The sequence below is a fragment of the Bolinopsis microptera genome, chromosome 10, assembly GCF_026151205.1.
Source record: "Bolinopsis microptera isolate Bmic1 chromosome 10, MBARI_Bmic_1.0, whole genome shotgun sequence".
Taxonomy (NCBI): domain Eukaryota; kingdom Metazoa; phylum Ctenophora; class Tentaculata; order Lobata; family Bolinopsidae; genus Bolinopsis; species Bolinopsis microptera.
The window spans coordinates 12,116,230-12,141,036 of NC_087081.1; the positions used below are offsets into that span (position 1 = coordinate 12,116,230).

At 39.6% G+C, this 24,807-nt stretch overlaps 2 protein-coding genes across 2 annotated transcripts in view; both read right to left on the minus strand.

The window, feature by feature from the left end:
• LOC134822449 (TLC domain-containing protein 5-like) overlaps positions 1-785 on the minus strand; it is a 36,198-nt gene extending 35,413 nt beyond the window's left edge. The window contains exon 1 of the mRNA XM_063833539.1: positions 756-785. The gene's annotated coding sequence lies outside the window, so the exon portion shown is untranslated. The remainder of the gene's footprint in view (positions 1-755) is intronic.
• Positions 1-24,807, minus strand: part of LOC134822444 (serine/threonine-protein kinase SIK3-like) — a 53,420-nt gene that overhangs the window by 11,568 nt on the left and 17,045 nt on the right. Inside the window, exons 2-6 of the mRNA XM_063833534.1 lie at positions 8,400-8,565; positions 8,047-8,127; positions 7,551-7,653; positions 6,734-6,849; positions 1,080-1,158 (exon numbers count right to left, since the gene is read on the minus strand). Coding sequence (XP_063689604.1) covers positions 1,080-1,158; positions 6,734-6,849; positions 7,551-7,653; positions 8,047-8,127; positions 8,400-8,504 — 484 coding nt within the window. The 5' untranslated portion in view covers positions 8,505-8,565. The remainder of the gene's footprint in view (positions 1-1,079; positions 1,159-6,733; positions 6,850-7,550; positions 7,654-8,046; positions 8,128-8,399; positions 8,566-24,807) is intronic.

A 24,807-nucleotide genomic window follows, 5' to 3' on the forward strand; every position in this document is an offset into this window, starting at 1 on the left:
CATCCACCAATCAGGAGGCAGGAAGTTGCCCACGCGACTGGTATTAACCAATGAGGAGCAAGTGTGTGGCTGTGGGTTTAGTCTGTCTCAGTTGTGTGACCTTGTTACTTTTTGCTGCTTCTTCTGTGGTTAAATTTGCAGGGAAAGCTACAAAATGTGTAAAAGCCATTTAGTAAAAACTGATTATATTGATACTATAGTATTTCATATTTACTATATAATATTAAGAGTTTAAATTCCCAAATAGTCAGACTGAGCAGGTTGAGCTGTAGTAAAACACAGTACTGAGGTGTTAAAACATTTTCATTACTATCTTCAGTAACATCCTGAATCAGAAACTCGGTTAATATCAGTTCCTACAAAATGTAACATTGGAAATGAAATGACACAACTAAAAACGATACCTATGAATATTTTTAAAAACATAACTTTTGTGCCCCAATGCAATGGAAAACCTTTAAGATAAATCCAATAATGGAATCCCAAACGGGTCCACGGCATTGAGCCCCAATGGACGTATAGTTCTTAGTTTCTGAATATAACGGTGTTCATCCACTTCTAGAGTTCTTGGGCTACTATTACTGAGAATTGACACTTTATAAGCCTGGTTGAAATTGTCACGTTGTTCTTCTATATAATATTATATTATTAATGCTTTTCAAACAAAGTTACAACGAATTCTTCATGTAGTGCATCCTGGGTTTGGACAGGATATGCCCGTTTAAAATATTTCCATCACGTTACATTACATAATTCTCAATAAATGTAATAGATTTGTAGTGTTGTAATTAGTTAATCATATCAACGACGTATTTAAGTGGTTCCCCTCAATTTATAGTCCTGATTTTTAACCATTTATATATAATATAACATGCAATGATAATTGTGCTTTCAACGTAACCACTCGAGCAAATACATTTCAATCAGTTGAAGGATAATTGTTTTTCGGTTGATTGTGATTTTGGTACCTTTGAAAACTCATCGTTAGCTGGGATCAATGAATGCTGCCTTAGCATAGCAATCTTGAATCAAAAAGTAAACGATAGTGGAAGATATTGTAATGAAAATGAAACACAAACCATCCCAGGAGAAGAAGTTTGAAAACCCAAAGTCAGCAAGTTTCACATTCCCATTGCTATCCAACAGCAGATTCTCCAGCTGAAAAAGTTCAAAATGTTACCCTCCACCTGCAAACGATGAAACAACTTGCGCAAGTGGTTCTCACAACGAGACGGAGTTGTGACGTCACCCATTAAATAGCGTGACGTCACCCATTAAATAGCGACGTCACATACACTACCACGTGATATGCTCCAAGCTAACTATGTGACCGTACAGCGAGGAGTGCACGTCTCAGTAAGTACTTCGAACCACTTGATTAATCATATCAACGACGTATTTAAGTGGTTCACCTTAATTTATAGTCCTGATTTTTAACCCTTTAATGGGTAAACCGACCAGCACTGAACAGCGATCGTGTACTCTAACAGTGTACTCTAACAGAGTGTACTCTAACAGTGTACTCTAACAGTGTACTCTAACAGTGTACTCTAACAGTGTACTCTAACAGTGTACTCTAACAGTGTACTCTAACAGAGTGTACTCTAACAGTGTACTCTAACAGAGTGTACTCTAACAGTGTACTCTAACAGTGTACTCTAACAGTGTACTCTAACAGTGTACTCTAACAGTGTACTCTAACAGTGTACTCTAACAGTGTACTCTAACAGTGTACTCTAACAGTGTACTCTAACAGTGTACTCTAACAGTGTACTCTAACAGTGTACTCTAACAGTGTACTCTAACAGTGTACTCTAACAGAGCTCTTACATGCGCTCTGACAACGCTGCTAAGTTAATATAAATATCTGGTCTTGATATCTCAGTCACAAATGCCAGAAAGCAAGTTAGGTTAATCCAGTATCGTGTATACTAGATACAGGCTTAATTTGAAAGTTAACCTACGGTTTCCTTATTGTCCCAGACAACGCGCTAATTGAACAGGGAAATTGACCACGTGACAGGTCAGGGACCAATCACGGGGACGTGTGGGATTGTGGTTGACCAATCACAGCTGTTGTGTTGGGAACTGTTGACCAATCAGGTGCCGGTACTGGGAACCAATCACGAGACAGTGTCAAGTGATCAACCAATAAGAAGATCGGTTCAGAACTTTCTATTGCTTTATAGAATATTTTTATATCATTATTTGGATCGCTACATCGTCAAAAGCTCAGTAAAAAATCTCCTTGTCGAAAATTTCAGATGAACCGAGTTAAACTCTAATGATCTTAATAAAGGAAGAATCTACGATTTATTAATTTTGCTAGCAATACTGCACTTCCGCCCATTAAATCCAAAAAATATACCAGTCAGTTTGGGCAGATAATTTTTAGTGTCCACTCCCTTTAACACCATATATTGCATATCTCCTTCATTATATAATATTTTCTACAGTCTCCTTGCCCTCCCTCCATGCCATCCTCCAAGAAAATATCAAGACATTTTATCAAATAGCCTCAGAACTGCGATGGTTACTGCAGGTTCATTAAAAAACGTCGTGGACATTTGAGGTTAAAGCTGCTTCGCTCGATACGCCACCAATATATAATAAATACATGCCTTATACATCATATTATGATCGGTTCGACGATTTGACACCGCTTACCTTATATAGGAAGACAAGTTGAATCACGATACTGGAGTGAGATCGTATTAATTGTTAGGCAATTAAAATAGATTATATTAAATAGATTAAAACAATATTAATCTATTAAATATTGTGATAATTATAGTAATTATACATTTTGATTCCTCACAACCTCTTCTTGGGCACGGGATAACGTGAAACCTATGAATTACCGTTGCGAAATTTAACTTCGTGGACACTGGACACTGTCACACGATTCACTATTCAAACATTTAACCCATTTAGTCAGTATCTCTACTGCCATGTCACCAAATAAGTCTTTTTAATTATAAATTTATTGTAATACTCAGAGTCTAGTTTCACAGAAGGATAAACGGGTAACAAATATAAGGCCCTGATTACACGTCAACTGTGAAGAAAGTCAAAACCAGTGGACTCATTCTCTTGAATATCTTCATTCAAAACATAAATCCGTGAAATGGATCTTAATGATAAAATATCCCAAAATATGGAGTTAAACCCAAATTATCAACGAGTTTAAATGAAGTTCCTAACATGGAAATCACCCAAAAATCAGGTGACAGCTACCCTGACAAAACCGTTTTAAACCAACCCTCAACCCGATAAAGCCCACAAGTTTATAAGTTATATGTGACGCTCCACCAGTCGTCAGTCAGAGCTCACACTTTGTCAGAGCTCCCACTTTGTCAGCAATTGATTAACTGTAAATTCTACCAATTATAGAACACATTCTAAATGTTAATCAAAGAGGGGGGCGGAGTGCATAACATCCCCTTGTCAGTGCGGCAACGAAGCCTTTGAATCAGACTAAAAAACTGAGATCACTCTTTTGTTCTAATATTTGTTCAGAGTTTTAACATATTTAACACATCACAACCTCCCATTACATTTGTTAGCCAGTGTTATATATATAACAGCTGCGTAATTAGTGACAGCGTACAGTGAAACCATATGACAAAAGTTAAATTTCACGTCCTGATTTTGACTAGACTCTGACTTAGGCTCAAAACTCACACTACAATTACACATGGTTCTTTAACTTGACGAACAATTTATTTGTAAACACATTAATGATATAAAGGACAGACACAAATGCTCAATTTTGGGAGAATAGCACACTCGAAAATTTTGTCTAAAATAAGTAACAGTATTATAATTTTTAAGTATGGCAGTATCATAATTTTCGCAGTAACTCTTATTATTTCAAGTATAAGTGTTAATACCTAATTTTACATGACATAATTTTCTATTTTCAGATCTGAGTCCTTGATTCTTTCAGTTTATAAATTAAATTAAACCGTTTACGATAACTCAGCGTAACCAAACAGAACTCTAACGAGAAGACACCCCGTCATGGCAGTAAGTGTGGAGATTCTTGCTGACACTGCATGACTGTATAGCGAAACGGAGCGTACAAGAATCAAGATCACAGCGTGCAGGATCGAAGCAAACCACTATAACTAGTCGGTGAAAATTGCGCAATGAAGTAAAATACACGTGGAATTAACTATAATAGTATTCAAAATAGAGTTAAAATACTAACTACATCAGCGTATTCAAGACCTGAATGAAATGTGAATGAAGTTTTACTCTTAAACTGTTGGAAGTCCTTTTATTGCGACGAGGTATTATAAATGAAGTTACCTCAATCAGTCAGAAATTCATGCTCGAGACAAACTATTTTAAATAATTGGCAGAGGCCAAAGTTCTCTAAAAATTATGTATTCTCAAATTCTTCTAGGTTTGTGTGCCGTGGTATGTCTGGTTTTACCAGTCTCAATACTATCATCTACCACAGTCCCCTTCGTGTCACTAATATGTTTCTTGGACGCCCCTCTTCCCTCCCCCCACCCCAACTCCCACGACCCACACCCAACCCAATCACTTTTATCCCAATCCTGGGTATATTTGAGGTGCCATCCAGGAAGAATGAGTCAGGGTGAGAATCCTTGTCACGTTTTTTAATCAGTTTCGCCGGGGCTCATGTCTCTCCTCGAGGGAGCATTAGTGTCTACAGAAAAACTGACAAATCCTAGCGAAGTCCAATCCGAACCACATCTTCCATCAGAGGTGGTGCTGGGTCAGCTGGTTACTGAACGGATTGGCCTGGAGAATGGCATAGTCCTATTATTCTCAAGTTAACCACAGAGCGGGTCAGGCGCTGTTTGCTCACGGCTGGTTCTTGGAGCCAACACCCTCAGCCCCACAGAAGTGGGAGCACTGTCGGTGGTGGATCACCCAGAAAACGGACAGTGTCTCTCCTTCTTTCTTCTTGGACTTGCATTGCTGTTGGCGAGTCAGCCAGTAGCAATGCAGCATCTCACTCACTCAATCACATCAGCAGTTCAAACACAGAGACTGGCACTCTCTACTCCGCCACGGAAAGTGGACAAAATAACCCATCCAGTCATGGAAAAATTGACATTATTGAACCAGCCGCAAAACCATATAAACCACGGAATATCACTAAAACTCCAAAGTGAGCGCTCTACAACAGGAAGAGTCTGGAAAGCGCCAAGGCAAACTAGCATAGAAATACCGCGCACGAACATATTTTCACGAGCAACTATAGACTACTTCACAAACGGCATCACATGACGTCAAAAGATAAATACGTGAAACCAAAGATAAACCAAAGGAACATCACACCAGGGTTCGAGTATAATATCATCTCAAGTCGATCCTCCTAAATACTAAAAGCACGACACAACCTCGAGGATCACCAGGGCAGGCCCGCTAGCATAATGCGGTGGTAGTTCCTCGAAGTAACGCACTACCTTTTCCGGGAGAGTGTCTCGACACCTGACTCCAGACGGGTTCTATGGAGTCTCTCGATGACGGATCATTATGGCAGATAACCTTAGGGTCATCGCCGATCCACCGGGTCATAACTATGTTATGTCTTTTGGACGTAGCGGGCTCTGCGAACCCCATGCCAAGCAGAGCAAAAGGTACAAAGCCTGCAGTTCAAAGGAGCTCCATCAGACGTTAGCCACAAGGCGGACGTAGCCTCCTTGCTAATCCGGGGAGGTAGAGTGAGCGCCCTCGACCAAAAAAAAAAAAAAAAAGGAAGAATGAGTTATATATATATAATAATATATATTATCATCTCTAAGAAGATATGTAATATTTTGACTATATAATAACTATGGTATTTCAGTATTCTATTTATGCTTAATAAGTCATACCGTTAATGCTGTGGAAGGTGGAAAGCCCTATTTTTTGAAATCTGTCCACTTTTCAGCAAAGAGTTTAATCTCTCAACAAAAGGGGAGTGGAGACTAAAGAAATTGTTTTAGAAAACTTGATAAACGCTGTATCCAGAAGTGCCAGAATCTAAACATTTTCAAATGGGACTTTTATATGCTTAAGCGTTGACAAATTTTACTCCGTTTTACCCCCCATTTCCCCTCATCTTCAAATTCGTAGTATCCAAAATTACACGGTTTTAAATTACCCGGTTTTAAAGCTACTATTCCAAAAAATGGCACCCCCCCCCCCCGGCCCCATACAGAGTTATAAGGATTAAACTATTAAACCCTACATCTACTAGACCAGACAGGGTGTTAAGAATCATCTCCTTAAACTGCTTAGTGATTGCGACACCTAAGTAGAGGTTGCAGAGTTGATTGATTATGACGTACGCGAACATTGCAATAAGAACTTAACCGAGATCCCCACCCTAGTTAGTACTTTAGTAGTTATAAGCCATTTTATCCCTGCTCCGGAAAATGCTTGACAGGAATGAGGAATAGTATGTATGTTTTACACACATAAACACGAAAAAAGACAATTTTCTGATGAATTGTGAAAGACCGGGGCCGGCTCCGACTAAAGTTTCAACTCCAAACTAAAGTTTCAACTCCGTTCCACCCTGATTGCAAAACCTATTCATGATCATGCAACAAACTTGCTTACTCATTTACACAGTTTACTGAACTGTGTATAGTAAAACTGTGGCTGAGACAAAGCTGACAGCGGCCCATTGGATGATACACAACTCACAAGCAAATATTTTGTCTACCAAATTTTTTTCCCAAAATATTACCAAAAACCCACGTACCTTGATGTCACGATGCACTACATTCCGGGAATGACAGAACTCCAGCGCTGAGAGCAGCTGGGAGAAGATGTTCCTAGCCTGACTTTCTTCCATACACCGGAACTTTACTAGGTAACCTGGCATTGGTATAAGTTAGGTTTAAATCAAAGTGTTTATATTTAACTTCACTGTTAAATTGTGAGTTCAGCACTATAAATGTCGAATGTCGATCAAGAGGACATGAATGGCGATTGTGACAAAATCAAAGATCTTAAGGGGGCAGGGGGGGGTCTTTATGAAATTTCTCTCGAAATTGATTTTATAGTTGTTTCTGATGGAGGGTAGTGATATCTATCAGCTGCTTTTGGTCCCATGGAAAAATATTGTTCCTAGCCGAAGTTATCGCCGGTCAAAGGTCAGCGCTCATGTGTAATTGTATTGCGCGAGCGATTTTCAATCGTGCGCCCTGAAGATCGAGTCTAAAGATCTATCTTCTCCTACATTTTTTTGAGCAATCACCTTACAACTTTCAGGATATGTTCCAAGGACCATTTAGAAGATTCTGTTCGATCAGAATTTTAAGGTATGCCTTAGAAAATTATTTTTTCGATCTTGGACCTGGAAAAATCGTCAAAAAACGAGGTCCAAGATTTTCAAAATTCTGATTTGACCGGCGATAACTATCACTCCCTTCTATCAGAAACAACTATAAAATCAATTTCGAGAGAAATTTCATAAAGACCCCCCCTGCCCCCTTAAATGAATTCTCCAACTTCGATTTAATCACATTGAAAAATATAGTGCTTTTGTTGTAGGACGTTAAATTAATGATACTTACTGTAAAGTTCGCCCCCGGAAGCATACTCAGTAACCATGTAAAGTCTGTCTGAACTGTCCCTCATAACTTGGTACAATCGTATAATATTCGGATGATGCAACACCTAGAAACATTCTGTTGTACAATCTAGAATATATACACTCAGAACAGTATGTGACAATTATTTTGCCCATTAAATATACAGCAAGATCTACAATTAATTGTGAACGACATAATGCTGAGTGCTGACTATTAGCTCTCTTTCTTGATCTCTTACCCAAGAAACAGTCAAAGAGCTCGTGGTCCTGACACAGTTAATTCCAGGCATTAAGATTATTGATTAATTTATGAATCCGGTATAAATTCAATTTTTGGAATTAGCATGATGAATCTAATTTTTTAAATAGTCAATTGTCAAATTTTCAACCTTAAAATATACATTGCAGCAGCTCACTACTTCACTCCACGTCAAATTGAATCAAAGCATAATTTGTTTACATAATACATAACAAATCACCTTCATAATTTTAACCTCACGGTTGATTTTATCTACATCATTTTGAGAGAGAGCACTCTTGTTGATAATCTTGAGGGCAACCTGAAATTGTATGAATATATTTAATCTATACATTTTTAATTTATGATAATGCACACTAATATGATCTCTTCTAGCATGAGTTTCCCCTCAAAACAAGATACTTTTAAACAGCAATTCAGAGACCATACTATAAGTTGAGTGAACTACACTTTCTGTAAAAAATAAGGATTTGGACTTAGATGATCAATTAAATTAACTCATTAATTTTATTCCTGAGGCCAATAGGTTCACTTGAAAGATATCAGGAATTGATCTTTGAACATTTTTAAAACCTTCTGCTTAAGGAGGCAATGTGTCGCAAGCTTGACTTCTGCATAGTTGCCTTCTCCGATCTTTTCCCCAATAGCATAGTTACCGATCACATTAGGAATTTGCATTCTACAACCAACCCATCAAGATGGAGGCATCTAGTGGGTATAGTTACCTATCATGGCTATCCTAAAGGATAAGGATGAAATATAATATGCTAAAATCATTAACAATCATCATCTAAATAAAAGAAAATTGCATGTTAGAGGAAGATTTAGGGCAAGTTTCCATAAACGATATTTTATGATCGTCGCCGATAATCGCTTATTGAGCGCTTTTTCGGCGCTTTTTTTAAAAAAAACCGTTTACAATCGCTTTTTTTACGATTATAAACGGTTCAAAAAAAATCGCTTATAATCGACTATAATTGGTGTCATAATTCAAAAAAGCGCTTTTTTGAATTTAAAAGCGCTTATAAGCGCTTTTAAGCGCTTACTAGCGTCGCTGAGCGATTTGAAAGCGGTTTTCCAGTAGGATTGGCGCCAAAAACGGGTGGATAAGCGGTTGGCCGGATAAGCGATTTGTATGCGCTTTTTTGAACCATTTATAAGCGATTATAAGCGCTTATAATTGGGGTGCAATTTAGCTGTTTGTAAAGCGCAAATAAAGCGCTTATAAGCGCTTTTAAAATTGAGTCAGAAAAACGCTATATTACATCTTATAACCGCTTATAATCGATTATAAGCGTTTTTTTAGAAATCGCTTAATACGGCTAATTCATCGCTATTTCACCGCTTTTACCGCTTTTCCTATCATCCATGGCCAGGTGAGCAGGAATTAAAAATCGCTTATAAGCGCTTTTTCGATGCTGCCCCTAGCCTGGTCGGAACGGGGTAGTGCCCAAAATTTAAAAGCGCTTATAAGCGATTTCTCAATTCCCCTTAACCTGGTCGGAACTTGCATGTGCTTTTCTGAGCAACCTGGGGTGCACCGGCAGAGTCAGGATTTAAAAGCGCTTATAGGCGCTTATGATCGCTTTTCTACCACTTTTCCTATCACCCATGGCATGGGTTGGCAAGAATTATAAAGCGCTTATAAGCGTTTTTCAATGCTGCCCCTTACCTGGTCGGAACGGGGGAGTGCCCGGAATTAAAAAGCGCTCATAAGCGCTTTTTAAATGCTGCCCCTAACCTGGTCGGAACTGGAAATCAAAGTGCCCGCTTATAAGTGCTTTTCTGAGCAACCTGGGGTGCACCAGCAGAGTCAGGATTAAAAAGCGCTTATGATCGCTTTTCTACCGCTTTTCCTATCACCCATGGCCTGGTTGGCAAGAATTATAAAGCGTTTATAAGCGTTTTTTTCGATGCTGCCCCTAACCTGTTCGGAACGGGGGTGTGCCCGGAATTAAAAAGCGCTTATAAACGATTTCTCAATTCTCTTCAACCTGGGCGGAACTGGAGAGTGCCCATTTGCATGTGCTTTTCTGAGCAACCTGGGGTGCACCGGCAGAGTCAGGATTTAAAAGCGCTTATAGGCGCTTATGATTGCTTTTTTACCGCTTTTCCCATCACCCATGGCCTGGTTGGCAAGAATTATAAAGCGCTTATAAGCGTTTTTTCAATGCTGCCCCTAACCTGGTCGGAACGGGGGAGTGCCTGGAATTAATAAGCGCTTATAAGCGATTTCTCAATTCCCCTTAACCTGGTCGGAACTAGAAATCAGAGTGCCCGCTTATAAGTTCTTTTCTGTGCAACCTGGGGTGCACCGGCAAAGTCAGGATTTAAAAGCGCTTATAGGCGCTTATGATCGCTTTTCTACCGCTTTTCCCATTACCCATGGCCTGGTTGGCAAGAATTTTAAATGCTTTTTCAATGCTATCCCTAACCTGGTCGGAACGGGGGAGTGCCTGGAATTAATAAGCGCTTATAAGCGATGTCTCAATTCCCCTTAACCTGGTCGGAACTAGAAATCAGAGTGCCCGCTTATAAGTGCTTTTCTGTGCAACCTGGGGTGCACCGGCAGAGTCAGGATTTAAAAGCGCTTATAGGCGCTTATGATCGCTTTTCTACCGCTTTTCCCATTACCCATGGCCTGGTTGGCAAGAATTTTAAATGCTTTTTCAATGCTATCCCTAACCTGGTCGGAACGGGGGAGTGCCTGGAATTAATAAGCGCTTATAAGCGATGTCTCAATTCCCCTTAACCTGGTCGGAACTAGAAATCAGAGTGCCCGCTTATAAGTGCTTTTCTGTGCAACCTGGGGTGCACCGGCAGAGTCAGGATTTCAAAGCGCTTAAAGGCGCTTATGATCGCTTTTCTACCGCTTTTCCCATTACCCATGGCCTGGTTGGCAAGAATTTTAAGCGCTTTTTCAATGCTACCCCTAACCTGGTCGGAACGGGGGAGTGCCTGGAATTAATATGCGCTTATAAGCGATTTCTGAATTCCCCTTAACCTGGTCGGAACTGGAAATCAGAGTGCCCGCTTATAAGTGCTTTTCTGTGCAACCTGGGGTGCACCGGCAGAGTCAGGATTTAAAAGCGCTTATAGGCGCTTATGATCGCTTTTCTACCGCTTTTCCTATCGCCCATGGCCTGGTTGGCAGGAATTAGAAAGCGCTTATAAGCGCTTTTTCAATGCTGCCACTAACCTGGTCGCAACGGGGGAGTGCCCGGAATTAAAAGGTGCTTATAAACGATTTCTCAATTCTCTTCAACCTGGTCGGAACTGGAGAGTGCCCGCTTATAAGTGCTTATCTGTGCAACCTGGGGTGCACCGGCAGAGTCAGGATTTAAAAGCGCTTATAGGCGCTTATGATCGCTTTTCTACCGCTTTTCCCATTACCCATAACCTGGTTGGCAAGAATTTTAAGCGCTTTTTCAATGCTACCCCTAACCTGGTCGGAACGGGGGAGTGCCTGGAATTAATAAGCGCTTATAAGCGATTTCTCAATTCCCCTTAACCTGGTCGGAACTAGAAATCAGAGTGCCCGCTTATAAGTGCTTTTCTGTGCAACCTGGGGTGCACCGGCAGAGTCAGGATTTAAAAGCGCTTATAGGCGCTTATGATCGCTTTTCTACCGCTTTTCCCATTACCCATGGCCTGGTTGGCAAGAATTTTAAGCGCTTTTTTAATGCTACCCCTAACCTGGTCGGAACGGGGGAGTGCCTGGAATTAATATGCGCTTATAAGCGATTTCTGAATTCCCCTTAACCTGGTCGGAACTGGAAATCAGAGTGCCCGCTTATAAGTGCTTTTCTGTGCAACCTGGGGTGCTCCGGCAGAGTCAGGATTGAAAAGCGCTTATAGGCGCTTATGATCGCTTTTCTACCGCTTTTCCTATCGCCCATGGCCTGGTTGGCAGGAATTAGAAAGCGCTTATAAGCGCTTTTTTAATGCTGCCACTAACCTGGTCGCAACGGGGGAGTGCCCGGAATTAAAAGGCGCTTATAAGCACTTTTTCAATGCTGCCCCTAACCTGGTCGGAACGGGGGAGTGCCCGGAATTTAAAAGCGCTTATAGTTATAAGCGATTTCTCAATTCCCTTCAACCTGGTCGGAACTGGAGAGTGCCCACTCGTTTGTGCTTTTCTGAGCAAACTGGGGTGCACCGGCAGAGTCAGGATTTAAAAGCGCTTATAGGCGCTTATGAATATGATGGCTTATCTACCGCTTTTCCTATCGCCCATGGCCTGGTTGGCAGGAATTAGAAAGCGCTTATAAGCGCTTTTTCAATGCTGCCACTAACCTGGTCGTAACGGGGGAGTGCCCGGAATTAAAAGCACTTTTTCAATGCTGCCCCTAACCTGGTCGGCACGGGGGAGTGCCCGGAATGAAAAGCGCTTATAGTTATAAGCGATTTCTCAATTCCCTTCAACCTGGTCGGAATTGGAGAGTGCCCACTCGTATGTGCTTTTCTGAGCAAACTGGGGTGCACCGGCAGAGTCAGGATTTAAAAGCGCTTATAGGCGCTTATGATGGCTTATCTACCGCTTTTCCCATCACCCATGGGCTGGTTGGCAGGAATTAGAAAGCGCTTATAAGCGCTTTTTTAATGCTGCCCCTAAGGATTTGAAAAGCGGTTATAAGTTATAAGCGATTACAAACACTTTTTATTGCTGGTTTTTACCGATTTATCTATCATTCATCAACATGGATTTAAACATAGTTGTTTGACTGGCGATCTAGAAGCCAAGCAAGAAGGCTAAGTGCACGGCGCGGCAAAGTTCTCCGACAATAATTGTCAGAAATTGTATAGCGCTTGCAAGCGTTTATTTATATGTTGTTAATGGTGGTGGTTGTCCTGGTGGCGGTCGATGCGCGCTGCGTCATCAGTCATACACACTTCACATTCAGAACTTGCAAAAGAAATATATAGTATATGAAATTAAATTATTGCGCTGGGCCACGCTCAGTCTGTCAACGAGTATGACAGGCCTGTTTATGTCATTCCAAGGAATCTCTAGTCGGGCTGAGCGAATCACGACGTCTGAAAAAAGTGCGGTGCTCATTGAAAGTTAGTGTGTGCGTGACCAGCATTCACGTACTTGTTCATAATCAATCGTGGACATAAAAACAAGTGCACGCTGAGTACCAATAGGAAAAAAGTAATGTATATATACGCTAGTAAAGCCGTGCGCGTGCAGGCGTGCTGAGATTGCTTGTAAAATTTGGTTATTAGATAGTAAAACTGCAACAAATAAACCGCGCCAGATTGCGCGTTTAAATTGAATCGCTCCTACATCCTACGAAATCGCTCGCCCAAATTAAAAAAAAATTCTTGTGAAAAGGCCTTTGGGTATGACATTGATCTAAATCGGTGTATTTTTTGGACGCTGATCCCGAATCACCCGCCATGACGTAGGGTAAAAATATTTCCCTTGAGAGTTACATGGGCAAAAACCGTTTTAGTCACGTGACAAAAACATGATTTCGATTATTTAGGGCTCATGTTAGGGTTTGGGTTAAGGTACGCGGGTTATGGATAGCTTCGGGGTTATGGTTGGGATTATATTAGGGTTTATGTAAAATTGTTTTGTACCGCTGCAAAACCATAAAAAATGGATAGCTTCGGGGTTATGGTTGGGATTATATTAGGGTTTATGTAAAATTGTTTTGTACCGCTGCAAAACCATAAAAACCAAGGTCACGTGAAATTTTTGGGCGAGCGAATTAGCAAGAGCCGGTCGCGGTTTTTATACAAAAATAAGCGTACACATGATATACAATGCAATAAAGCTAAGAATTTCTGCATGTTCGATTATTTTGCACCTAACTTAACCATGTGCCTTCGTGCTGCCGTTGCTCTATCCAGATAGGTAGTGCGCCATCGACAGTGAGCCGCGCGTGCCGACTGTATTATATAGTAGGATAGTTTTTTAGCGCTAATTTCGGCCAGCACAATTTTCTTCAAACAAATAGATATTGAGTATCCTTCCCGACCTCCGATTGCAACAAAAATTGGTGAGCTCACTCTGTACTCATAGATTTACGAGGAAAGTGTCCGAAATAATACGACAAAAATCAACGAATTTGGTCAAATTACGCGACTTTTACATCTACTTTTGCTCCAAAAGGTCTAATTGCTTATATTTGTGATAAAAATTTTAAGAGTATCACTTGACCATTGCATGTTACATGTTACTGGTCTGGCCCGACATAGCACGGGCCATCGTGGCATTTCGAGAAGAAAGCGGCGCGCGCTACTTTAGACGAGTAACAATTACATCCGTCAATTAAGAGTATCACCTGTTAACCATGGGTATTGGGTCTATTTGTATCATTCAGGTCGCGTCGTGACATAGTCATAAGTAAATTAAACAATTGCGCAGTAATCGGTAAACAAGCTGATATGCCCATTTTACAGCATGAACTAACATGAGACAAAATAAAATATTGACTCACAATGCGATGTCAATCTATCAATTCACAGCTTGGCGAGGCCCAGTCTAGTGGTGAATTTTTACCAAACTAGCGAAGCGCAATGTTGAATGTGATTGCGAGAATTGACGGGTGACACTCGTAAAATATTTGTTCCATATATTGGAGTCCAACTCGGCTTTTACTAATTCGCTCGCCCAAAAATTTCACGTGACTTTGGTTTTTATGGTTTTGCAGCCGTACAAAACGGTTTTACATAAATCCTAATCCCAACCCTAACCCTAACCATAACCCCGAAGTTAACCATAACCCTTACCACAAGCCTAACCCTAACCCGGGCCCTAAACAATCGAATTCGTATTTTACTAATACTAGCCTGTCACGTGACCAAAACGGTTTTTTGCCCATAACTCTCCAGGGAAGCATTTTAACCCTACGTCATGGGGGGTGATTCGGAATCAGCGTCCAAAAATACACCGATATAGATCACTTTCATGCCCCAAAGGGCCTTTTCACAAGAATTTCCTTAAAATTTGGGCGAGCGATTTAGTAGAAGCGGTAGAAAAGCGATCATAAGCGCCTATAAGCGCTTTTAAATCCTGATTCTGCCGGTGACCCCAGGTTGCACAGAAAAGCACTTATAACTATAAGCGGGCACACTGATTTCCAGTTCTGACCAGGTTAAGGGGAATTGAGAAATCGCTTATAAGCGCAGCATTAAAAATGCTAATGAGCGCTTTTTATTTCCGGGCACTCCCCCGTTCCGACCAAGTTAGTGGCAGCATTAAAAAGCGCTTATAAGCGCTTTCTAATTCTTGCCAACCAGGCCATGGGTGATAGAAAAAGCGGTAGAAAAGCGATCATAAGCGCTTTTAAATCCTGATTCTGCCGGTGACCCCAGGTTGCTCAGAAAAGCACTTATAAGCGGGCACTCTGATTTCCAGTTCCGACCAGGTTAGAGGCAGCATTTAAAAAGCGCTTAAGAGCGCTTTTTAATTCCGGGCACTCCCCTGTTCCGACCAGGTTAGTGGCAGCATTGAAAAAGCGCTTATAAGCGCTTTTTAATTCCGGGCACACCCCTGTTCCGAACAGGTTAGGGGCAGCATTGAAAAAACGCTTATATGCGCTTTATAATTCTTGCCAACCTGGCCATGGGTGATAGAAAAAGCGGTAGAAAAGCGATCATAAACGCCTATAAGCGCTTTTAAATCCTGACTCTGCCGGTGAACCCCAGGTTGCTCAGAAAAGCACATGCAAGTGGGCACTCTCCAGTTCCGACCAGGTTAAGGGGAATTGAGAAATCGCTTATAACCGCTTTTAAATTCCGGGCACCACCCCGTTCCGACCAGGTTAGGGGCGGCATTGAAAAAGCGCTTATAAGCGCTTTTAAATTCCGGGCACTCCCCCGTTCCGACCAGCTAAGCGCTTTCTAATTCTTGCCAACCAGGCCATGGGTGATAGGAAAAGCGGTAGAAAAGCGATCATAAGCGCTTTTAAATCCTGATTCTGCCGGTGACCCCAGGTTGCTCAGAAAAGCACTTATAAGCGGGTACTCTGATTTCCAGTTCCGACCAGGTTAGGGGCAGCATTCAAAAAGCGCTTAAGAGCGCTTTTTAATTCCGGGCACTCCCCTGTTCCGAGCAGGTTAGGGGCAGCATTGAAAAAACGCTTATAAGCGCTTTATAATTCTTGCCAACCAGGCCATGGGTGATAGAAAAAGCGGTAGAAAAGCGATCATAAGCGCCTATAAGCGCTTTTAAATCCTGACTCTGCCGGTGCACCCCAGGTTGCTCAGAAAAGCACATGCAAGTGGGCACTCTCCAGTTCCGACCAGGTTAAGGGGAATTGAGAAATCGCTTATAAGCGCTTTTAAATTCCGGGCACCACCCCGTTCCGACCAGGTTAGGGGCGGCATTGAAAAAGCGCTTATAAGCGCTTTTAAATTCCGGACACTCCCCCGTTCCGACCAGCTAAGGGGCAGCATTGAAAAACGCTTATAAGCGTTTTATAATCCTTGCCAACCCATGCCATGGGTGATAGGAAAAGTGGTAGAAAAGCGATCATAAGCGCCTATAAGCGCTTTTAAATCCTGACTCTGCCGGTGCACCCCAGGTTGCTCAGAAAAGCACATGAAAGTTCCAACCAGGTTAAGGGGAATTGAGAAATCGCTTATAAGCGCTTTTAAATTCCGGGCACTACCCCGTTCCGACCAGGCTAGGGGCAGCATCGAAAAAGCGCTTATAAGCGCTTTTTAATTCCTGCTCACCTGGCCATGGATGATAGGAAAAGCGGTAAAAGCGGTGAAATAGCGATGAATTAGCCGTAATAAGCGATTTCTAAAAAAACGCTTATAATCGATTATAAGCGGTTATAAGATGTAATATAGCTTTTTTCTGACTCAATTTTAAAAGCGCTTATAAGCGCTTTATTTGCGCTTTACAAACAGCTAAATTGCACCCCAATTATAAGCGCTTATAATCGCTTATAAATGGTTCAAAAAAGTGCCTACAAATCGCTTATCCGGCCAACCGCTTATCCACCCGTTTTTGGCGCCAATCCTACTGGAAAACCGCTTTCAAATCGCTCAGCGACGCTAGTAAGCGCTTAAAAGCGCTTATAAGCGCTTTTAAATTCAAAAAAGCGCTTTTTTGAATTATGACACCAATTATAGTCGATTATAAGCGATTTTTTTTGAACCGTTTATAATCGTAAAAAAAGCGATTGTAAACGGTTTTTTTTTAAAAAGCGCCGAAAAAGCGCTCAATAAGCGATTATCGGCGACGATCATAAAATATCGTTTATGGAAACTTGCCAGATTTAGAACAATTTAATTCGTGGGTTTAAGTACAAATTGAATGCATAATGATTTAAACAAAAGTTGACATCTGATGCTGACCAAAAGCAGTTGTGTTTCAGCATTAGATGATCAACATCAATTGTGACAAATTTTAGTTTGCCATAACTTACAGGAGAAAGTTTTGAATGAGTTAGTTTTGTCTAGTTTGTTTGTGCTGCATTGAACTTCTAAATGCAGTGACCAAACAATTACCTAACAAGATAATTTTGCTTCTCGAAAAACATGTTCCTAAAGATCAAGAATTATATGGACTGCTTTAATCGGTAACAGAATTGTCCCATGAAGTATGGATTTAGGATTATGGATGGTATGCCTCTGAATCTGACTGCCAGAAAAGACAATTTTATTATTCATCACCAATACAATCAATCGATTAATATAATACCCAAATAATTTTTTTAAATAGTGCTATACACTCGAACCAAGGTGTATGCTAACAGCCAGCTGATATGCGAAAATTTGAGTGAGTCAACCCACCACCACTTAAAAGTAACATAATAATAATAATAATGCTGTACATGATGTTTGTTATATTGTATATTCTTGTATTGATTGTGGTATTTTGTGGGTCAGATTCAGCAATACCCAATGGGTACTTGTTGAATCACTGTTTTATACACTCTGTAACCAGTTCCTGTGTTCCGTCCCTTGCCCTGCAAGCCCTGTTTCTTGACTATACAGCATTTATTTATCGTGTATTACACTGTAGTATGTAATAAACATTTGTAGTAGTGTAGGATTGTTTGAATTTCTTTTTGCTAGGTTTTATAATATTTATTTGTATAATTTGTGATTGTTTCTCCCGGTTTTCTTCCCTTGCGTAGCAAGCCCTGTCTCTTGTAAAAACAACCTCGAAAGATATGTACAGGGTTGCCGGCATTTTTGAGAGTCATTTTTAAGGTTTTTTCACGTCTTTTAAGGCCTCTTTTGACCCATTTTTAAGGTCCAAAACAGTTAAATTCAAGGTTTTTTAAGGTCCACAGTGCGAAAGTTTGGACAAACGTAATGCAATAAAGGTGCAAATTTAAGGTTTTTCAAGGTTTTCCGATACAGAAATTGCAATCATATCTTGAAGGGGGAAGGTATAATTTCAGAAAACCCCAATTAGATCTACAACAAGCTAGGTATAATTTCAGAAAACCCCAATTAGATCTACAACAAGCTAGGTATAATTTCAGAAAAACCCAATTAGATCTACAACAAGCTAGGTATAATTTCAGAAAAACCCAATTAGATCTACACCGAGCTAGGTATAATTTCAGAAAAACCCAATTAGATCTACAACAAGCTAGGTATAACTTCAGAAAAACCCAATTAGATCTACACCGAGCTAGGTATAATTTCAGAATATCCAATCAGATCTACACCAAGCTAGGTATAATTTCAGAAAATCTTATCAGGTCTACACAGAGCTAGGTATAACTTCAGAATATCCAATCTTATCTACATCTCTACATCAAGCTAGGTATAATTTCAGAAAATGTTACTAATCCGGAAAATCCATTTAGATCTACAACAAGCTAGGTATAATTTCATAAAAACCCAATTAGATCTACACCGAGCTAGGTATAATTTCAGAAAAACCCAATTAGATCTACAACAAGCTAGGTATAATTTCAGAAAAACCCAATTAGATCTACACCGAGCTAGGTATAATTTCAGAATATCCAATCAGATCTACACCAAGCTAGGTATAATTTCAGAAAATCTTATCAGGTCTACACAGAGCTAGGTATAACTTCAGAATATCCAATCTTATCTACATCTCTACATCAAGCTAGGTATAATTTCAGAAAATTTTACTAATCCGGAAAATCCATTTAGATCTACAACAAGCTAGGTATAATTTCATAAAAACCCAATTAGATCTACACCGAGCTAGGTATAATTTCAGAAAAACCCAATTAGATCTACAACAAGCTAAGTATAATTTCAGAATAACCCAATTAGATCTACACCGAGCTAGGTATAATTTCAGAATATCCAATCAGATCTACACCAAGCTAGGTATAATTTCAGAAAAACCCAATTAGATCTACAACAAGCTAGGTATAATTTCAGAAAAACCCAATTAGATCTACACCGAGCTAGGTATAATTTCAGAACATCCAATCAGATCTACACCGAGCTAGTTATAATTTTAGAAAATCTTATGAGGTCTACACAGAGCTAGGTATAATTTCAGAATATCCAATCAGATCTACACCGAGCTAGGTATAAATTCAGAAAATCTTATCAGATCTACATCAAGCTAGGTATAATTTCAAAAAATTTTACTAATCCGGAAAATCCATTTAGATCTAACATCAAGCTAGGTATAATTTAGGTATGGAACCTTAAAAAACCTTAAAAACACGAAAATTTGCCCGTTTTTCACGTCTTTTTTAAGGTTTTTTGCCCAAAATTGCCGTTTTTAAGGTTTTTAAGGTTTTTTAAGGTTTTTAAGGTCCCCCGGCAACCCTGGATATGTAGATACACATAGTCTCTACACCTTTACCCTCTGGTCCCTAGGGTCAGCAGCTGACCGTCAGCTGATCCCGGGCCAGAGGAAAACTACCGACTGCCAAGGTTTGACGCCTAGGCAGTCGAGACCTCTTATTGAGACCCTTTATAATAATGCAATAAATGAATGTTATTTTTATACAGTTTTTTTTATACAATTTATTATAATTTAATGACTCAATAAGACTCAATAAGGCAGATACACCTAACAAGAAGATATCCAAGAAAGGTTAGCAGGCTAGGTTTTCTAACAAAACATATGAATCTGATGACCACAAGATATACAAGATAATAAAGTTTACAAATCATAAAATATTAAAATTTCTATAAGAATCTTTTAGTTTTAGTCAGGATGGAATGGAGTGACGCCCCCCGCTAGCAGAATGGCAGTTGTAACAGACGTGCTCGCTAGAAGTCTACCTTTGCTCACCTTACTTCTCCTTATGCCAAATCTCCTTACAGCAAATCTCCTCAACTCACACATGACGAGAGACGAGGAGTCCTTTCAGGAGCTGGTCCAAGCGGTGGAGTCTCACAGGAAGAGATTTGGACTGGAGACCAAGGACGATCTTAGGAAGCTTTATTATATTTTATGTGTAAATGTTGTTTGATATTGATTTTATTTTATTCTTAAACATAAACTGTCGTATTTAATCTATTAGCAAACCAAAATATATATACTTTGTCTTGACGTATCCTCGTTAGTCGTTAGTCTCGAAGAAATCATCAGACCTTATTAAAAGTGATCGGTTACCCTGTCAGTGACGAGCTATGAAGGAATTATAGGACCTCATCGATGCTGATCCTATCAGTGACGAGTTATGAAGAAATAAGAACCTCATTTAAATCCTAGTTTGACGAAAATATTCCTCTGGCAACGAAGATTAGACAGCTTGCTTGCGAAGGCATCCGAAAGCCAGGGTACCTAGATTATAACCTGCTGACTTCTTTTAACGATTTTAAAGGATCAGTTCCACTTTTACAGGCAAAATCCATATGATTGTTGTTTTAAGGATGAAGGAATGTGTTTAGAGCTCTGAAACTGTGATACTCGAATAGTAATGGTAGAAAAAGGTTAACTTTAGTAGAAGTCTCATGTCTCTACGACCTTTAGTTTTGGCGCAACAAATCTCGCGGCAGAGGCGCGAGACGCGAGATCCGGTGCGCCTAAACCAAGCGCCGTGGAGACTTGAGACTTTGACTTAAGTTAACCTTTTTCTACCATTACTATTAGACCCCAAACTGTTGGAGCACTAAAAGCACTCCTTCATGCCTAAATTGATGATATGAAGATTTTTACCTGTTAAAAATTGATGATTATTATTATTAAATCTAAAATAGCTAATAATTTAATAAATTATTAACAGGCCCCTTAACGTGGGCAATAATATACGCTTTATAAATTATATTTATTCGCAAAGAGTGGTGAGCTGCCGTGAATGTAGTCCATTATTCGGCTGTCCAGATTTTTACTTGTGTTGTACCCGAATAAAAAGTTGTTTTTGTCTAGGAGCAGCCCACTGTTTTTGATCTTTGTGATCACACCGAGTGTCTTGGTCTCCTTGTTGTTACTGACAGTTCTGCATTGCAGATTTGTTTCGATGCTGTCAATCCAGATCTTATTTTTGTAGCTCATTATGTCTGCCTGAGTGTAATAGGCCAGATCTTTGAAATGTTGCTGCGGTATCAATTATATTGATGCTACATTGTTATTGAATATGAAATAATTTTCAACCGTATTAATTTATTAACTTATTGTAAATAGCAAGTTTGACAAAGGGATTACGTTTATTTTACCCGGAGTTCGTTTAAGTTTAGTATTGTAAATAGTTAATTTGACGAAGGGAATACGTCTATTTTACCCTGAGTTATGTTTTAGTTCAATCTTGACACAATTTTAAAATTATAATTTAATTATTTTATATATATGTATTGTCCATAACTAGGGTGGCCTGCTAACAGAACCATGATCTGCCTTGATTCATCCTTCAGCACAGAGAAAAGCTCCTTTTTTTATACATTATGATTACAGAGGATCTGATATTTAGATATATATTGCTGTGCTGTAAAAATTGACTTTATTTATTTATTTATTTATTTAGGTCTATCATTCTTGTTCCGTGTGACTTATTTTCTTTCCAAAGGAAGTACTTTTTCAGTGACATTATTAAGACATGAAAGCTTGGTATTCTGCTTTCATCAACTTGGTAGAGGGTACCTGAAAGATTGTCACCTTGTGTGAGTATTTTGCACATGAATTTAACCGAGAGAGCTTCGAGTTGCACATCCAGTGGTGGTAGGTGGAGAGCAAGTTCGGTTAATTCCCTTTGTGGGTTCAGGACTGATCCAGATATTTTTAGAATTATTTTATTCCAGAAGCTTTTAAATTGATTGAGACACTTGTGAAGCCAAATAGGTGCTGCGTAGAACAGTTTAGTGAGGACCATTGTCTTAAGGAGGAGAGTGAGGCTGTAAACGTTTAGACCGTAGTTGCGGTTAGTTGATTTTGTTATTAATCCCCACTTTCTTTTGCATTCTTTAAGTTTTTGAGACGCATGTTTCTTGAAATTGAGGTCCTCATCTACTATTACCCCAAGGACCTTCGTACTTTGAACGTAGTTGATGCTTTTCCCATTAATACATAATTCTGCAGGTTTCTGTTCTTCATTATAGGCTGCAGTTTTCAAGATTATTGCCTCTGTTTTATTTGTATCACAGTTCACTACTAGCTTGTTCTTGATGCACCACTTGCTGAGGTGATCACATACCATCTGCATTTTTTCATGGCATCCGGAGATGTTCTCAAGGGAAATCATAAGTGTACCGTCATCAGCAAATTTGTAGCAGCTTAGATATCTTTTTACCTCTTCCGGGGTGTTGTGCGTCATGTCTGCTATGTATAGGATAAAGAGGAGAGGTGAGAGTACAGCCCCCTGAGGTAGTCCAAATATTGTACATTTTATTTTTTCTCCTTTAAATAGTTGTTCACTTTTAGACATATCGTCCGGTTGAACAGGAAACTTCTCAGCACGTTGAGAATATTTCCTTGAATACCGAGAGTTGATAGTTTGACACATAGTGATGGAAGATGAACACTGTCAAATGCCTTTTCGAAGTCAAGGAAAAGCACTATACATGCCAGCTTCTGTCGTTTAACTTCCTCAAGGTTAGCCAGCATTCTGAAAAGATATCGCGTTGTTGATCTCCCTCCAATAAAACCTTCCTGATCTTCATCAAGAGTTCCTTCAATGTCCAGGAAGAGTCTCAATCTTTTATCTAGCGCTCTTTCACAAATCTTTCCAAAGTAGGATGATATGGAAATCGGTCTATAAGCACCAGGTAACATGTAGCTGGATTTTCCTTCTTTCCTCAAGAATGTTACATCGGAAGATTTCCACAGCCATTTTCCTGTGCTCATACACCAGTTAAATATGATCTGCAAGACGTGAAGACAATTTGTTTTTATGTGTTTGAGGATGGTGGGGTGAATATTGTCTGCATCACATGATTTGTCATTTGTTTCTTGCCTTTCTATAGCTGATTTTATCTCGTCTATGGAAATATGGTTGTTCAGCGGATCATCTTCATTGTAACTACTTGCAGATTTGCTGCTAACATTCTTTAATTTACTGAACTCATTATTTACATGCATTTCGTGCTCTTGGTCATGGGGTTGGTTTTGAAGGTGTTTTCCTGTGAAGAAAGTATTAAATAACAGCTCTTCCTTATCTTTTTCAGATTTGACCAGCAAGTCACAGTCTTTGAGGTTGCAGATGAAGTTGTCAGTTTTGGCCCCAAAAACTCGTTTATATTTTCTCCAGAATTGAGTGCAGTCTTTGGTGTTTAGTGCTTCAACTCTGTCACGAATCCATTCATTCTTTTCTTTGATCAGCGCTTTTTTGAATGATTCAATGCTTTCAGTGAGTGTGGCCTTGTTTCTGGGAGTTGACCTTTGCTTGAATCTTTCTTTCGCTTCTAGAGCTTCATTAGATAGAGTTGTAAGTGCAGGACACCAATATGGTTTTGAATGAATGGATACTGTCTTCTGAGGGATGAACATTCGGTTAGCCTCCTGTATTTTATGTAATAACTGTTGCCATAGCTGATCCCCTTGGTTTAATAACTCTGGGGCCGAACGAAGATGTTGACAGTCAGTCTCGATTGCATTTGACCATCTTTTCCAGTCTGCATTTTTCCAGTCCATACACACTCTGGGGACAGTGTCTGATTTTGGGATCCCTCTGCAGATTTCTTGAAGCACCGGATAGTGACCTCTTCTTGGGGCACCTGAAAATAATTCAATATCTTTATCCATTCACTGATTTCCTAACTTTGAGATGATGGGGCCTTTAGTTAAACAAAAATTTCAGTTAAACAAAAATTTCAATTTTATGCCATTTATTACAGATTAAACAAGTTTACAATAAATCAATTTGATATTTAACGGAATCCTAATTCAATGTGCAGTATGGTTGTCACTCTTTAAATAGATTAGATATAGGTTGACGGGGCAAAGGAGTGTGCGTGCTGTTCGCTATTGCTCACACCAAACGGCAACCTAGTAAATGTTTTGTATGAACACCGGTCTCCATAACGATACAAAATTAGGATTGTAGAATTTATTGAATAACTATTAGTGCAGTGGAGGTAGCGGTGTGGTGCATTAATAGAGTGACAGCCTACTGATTTAGAGTTGTTTTTGAGTGAGCATAATGGGTGTATTTTTGGATCTAATGGCAACTTTAAAATTTCTTTTAATCATTTATTAAATATCAGTTTAAAAATATATAAATCTGGAATCTGTTCACTCTGTGAACCAGTCCTATAAAAATTTCAAAAACCCTCCTAAATTAAATATTAAAAACGTCTCAGTAATGGAAATAGTCATACAATTAAGAAATTAACCAAATTCTTAATATCTACCTAAGAGAAAAATACCTACCTAAGTCAATTTCTACCTGTAATACACTAAATATTAGGTTAAATACATAGGTGGTGGAGTCAGCACACATTTACCAAAATCAAAATTGTTCAATAGGAGGAGCCTGTGGGCCGAGATCACTGGATTAAATTTGATGAAGGGGATTGTTTTCAAATGACAGCTGCATTATGTCATAATCGCTTCGGCTAACACTAAGTCAATAACACTTCCTCCATTTGTACAGACAAATGTGCAGTCGTATGGTGAGCAGAG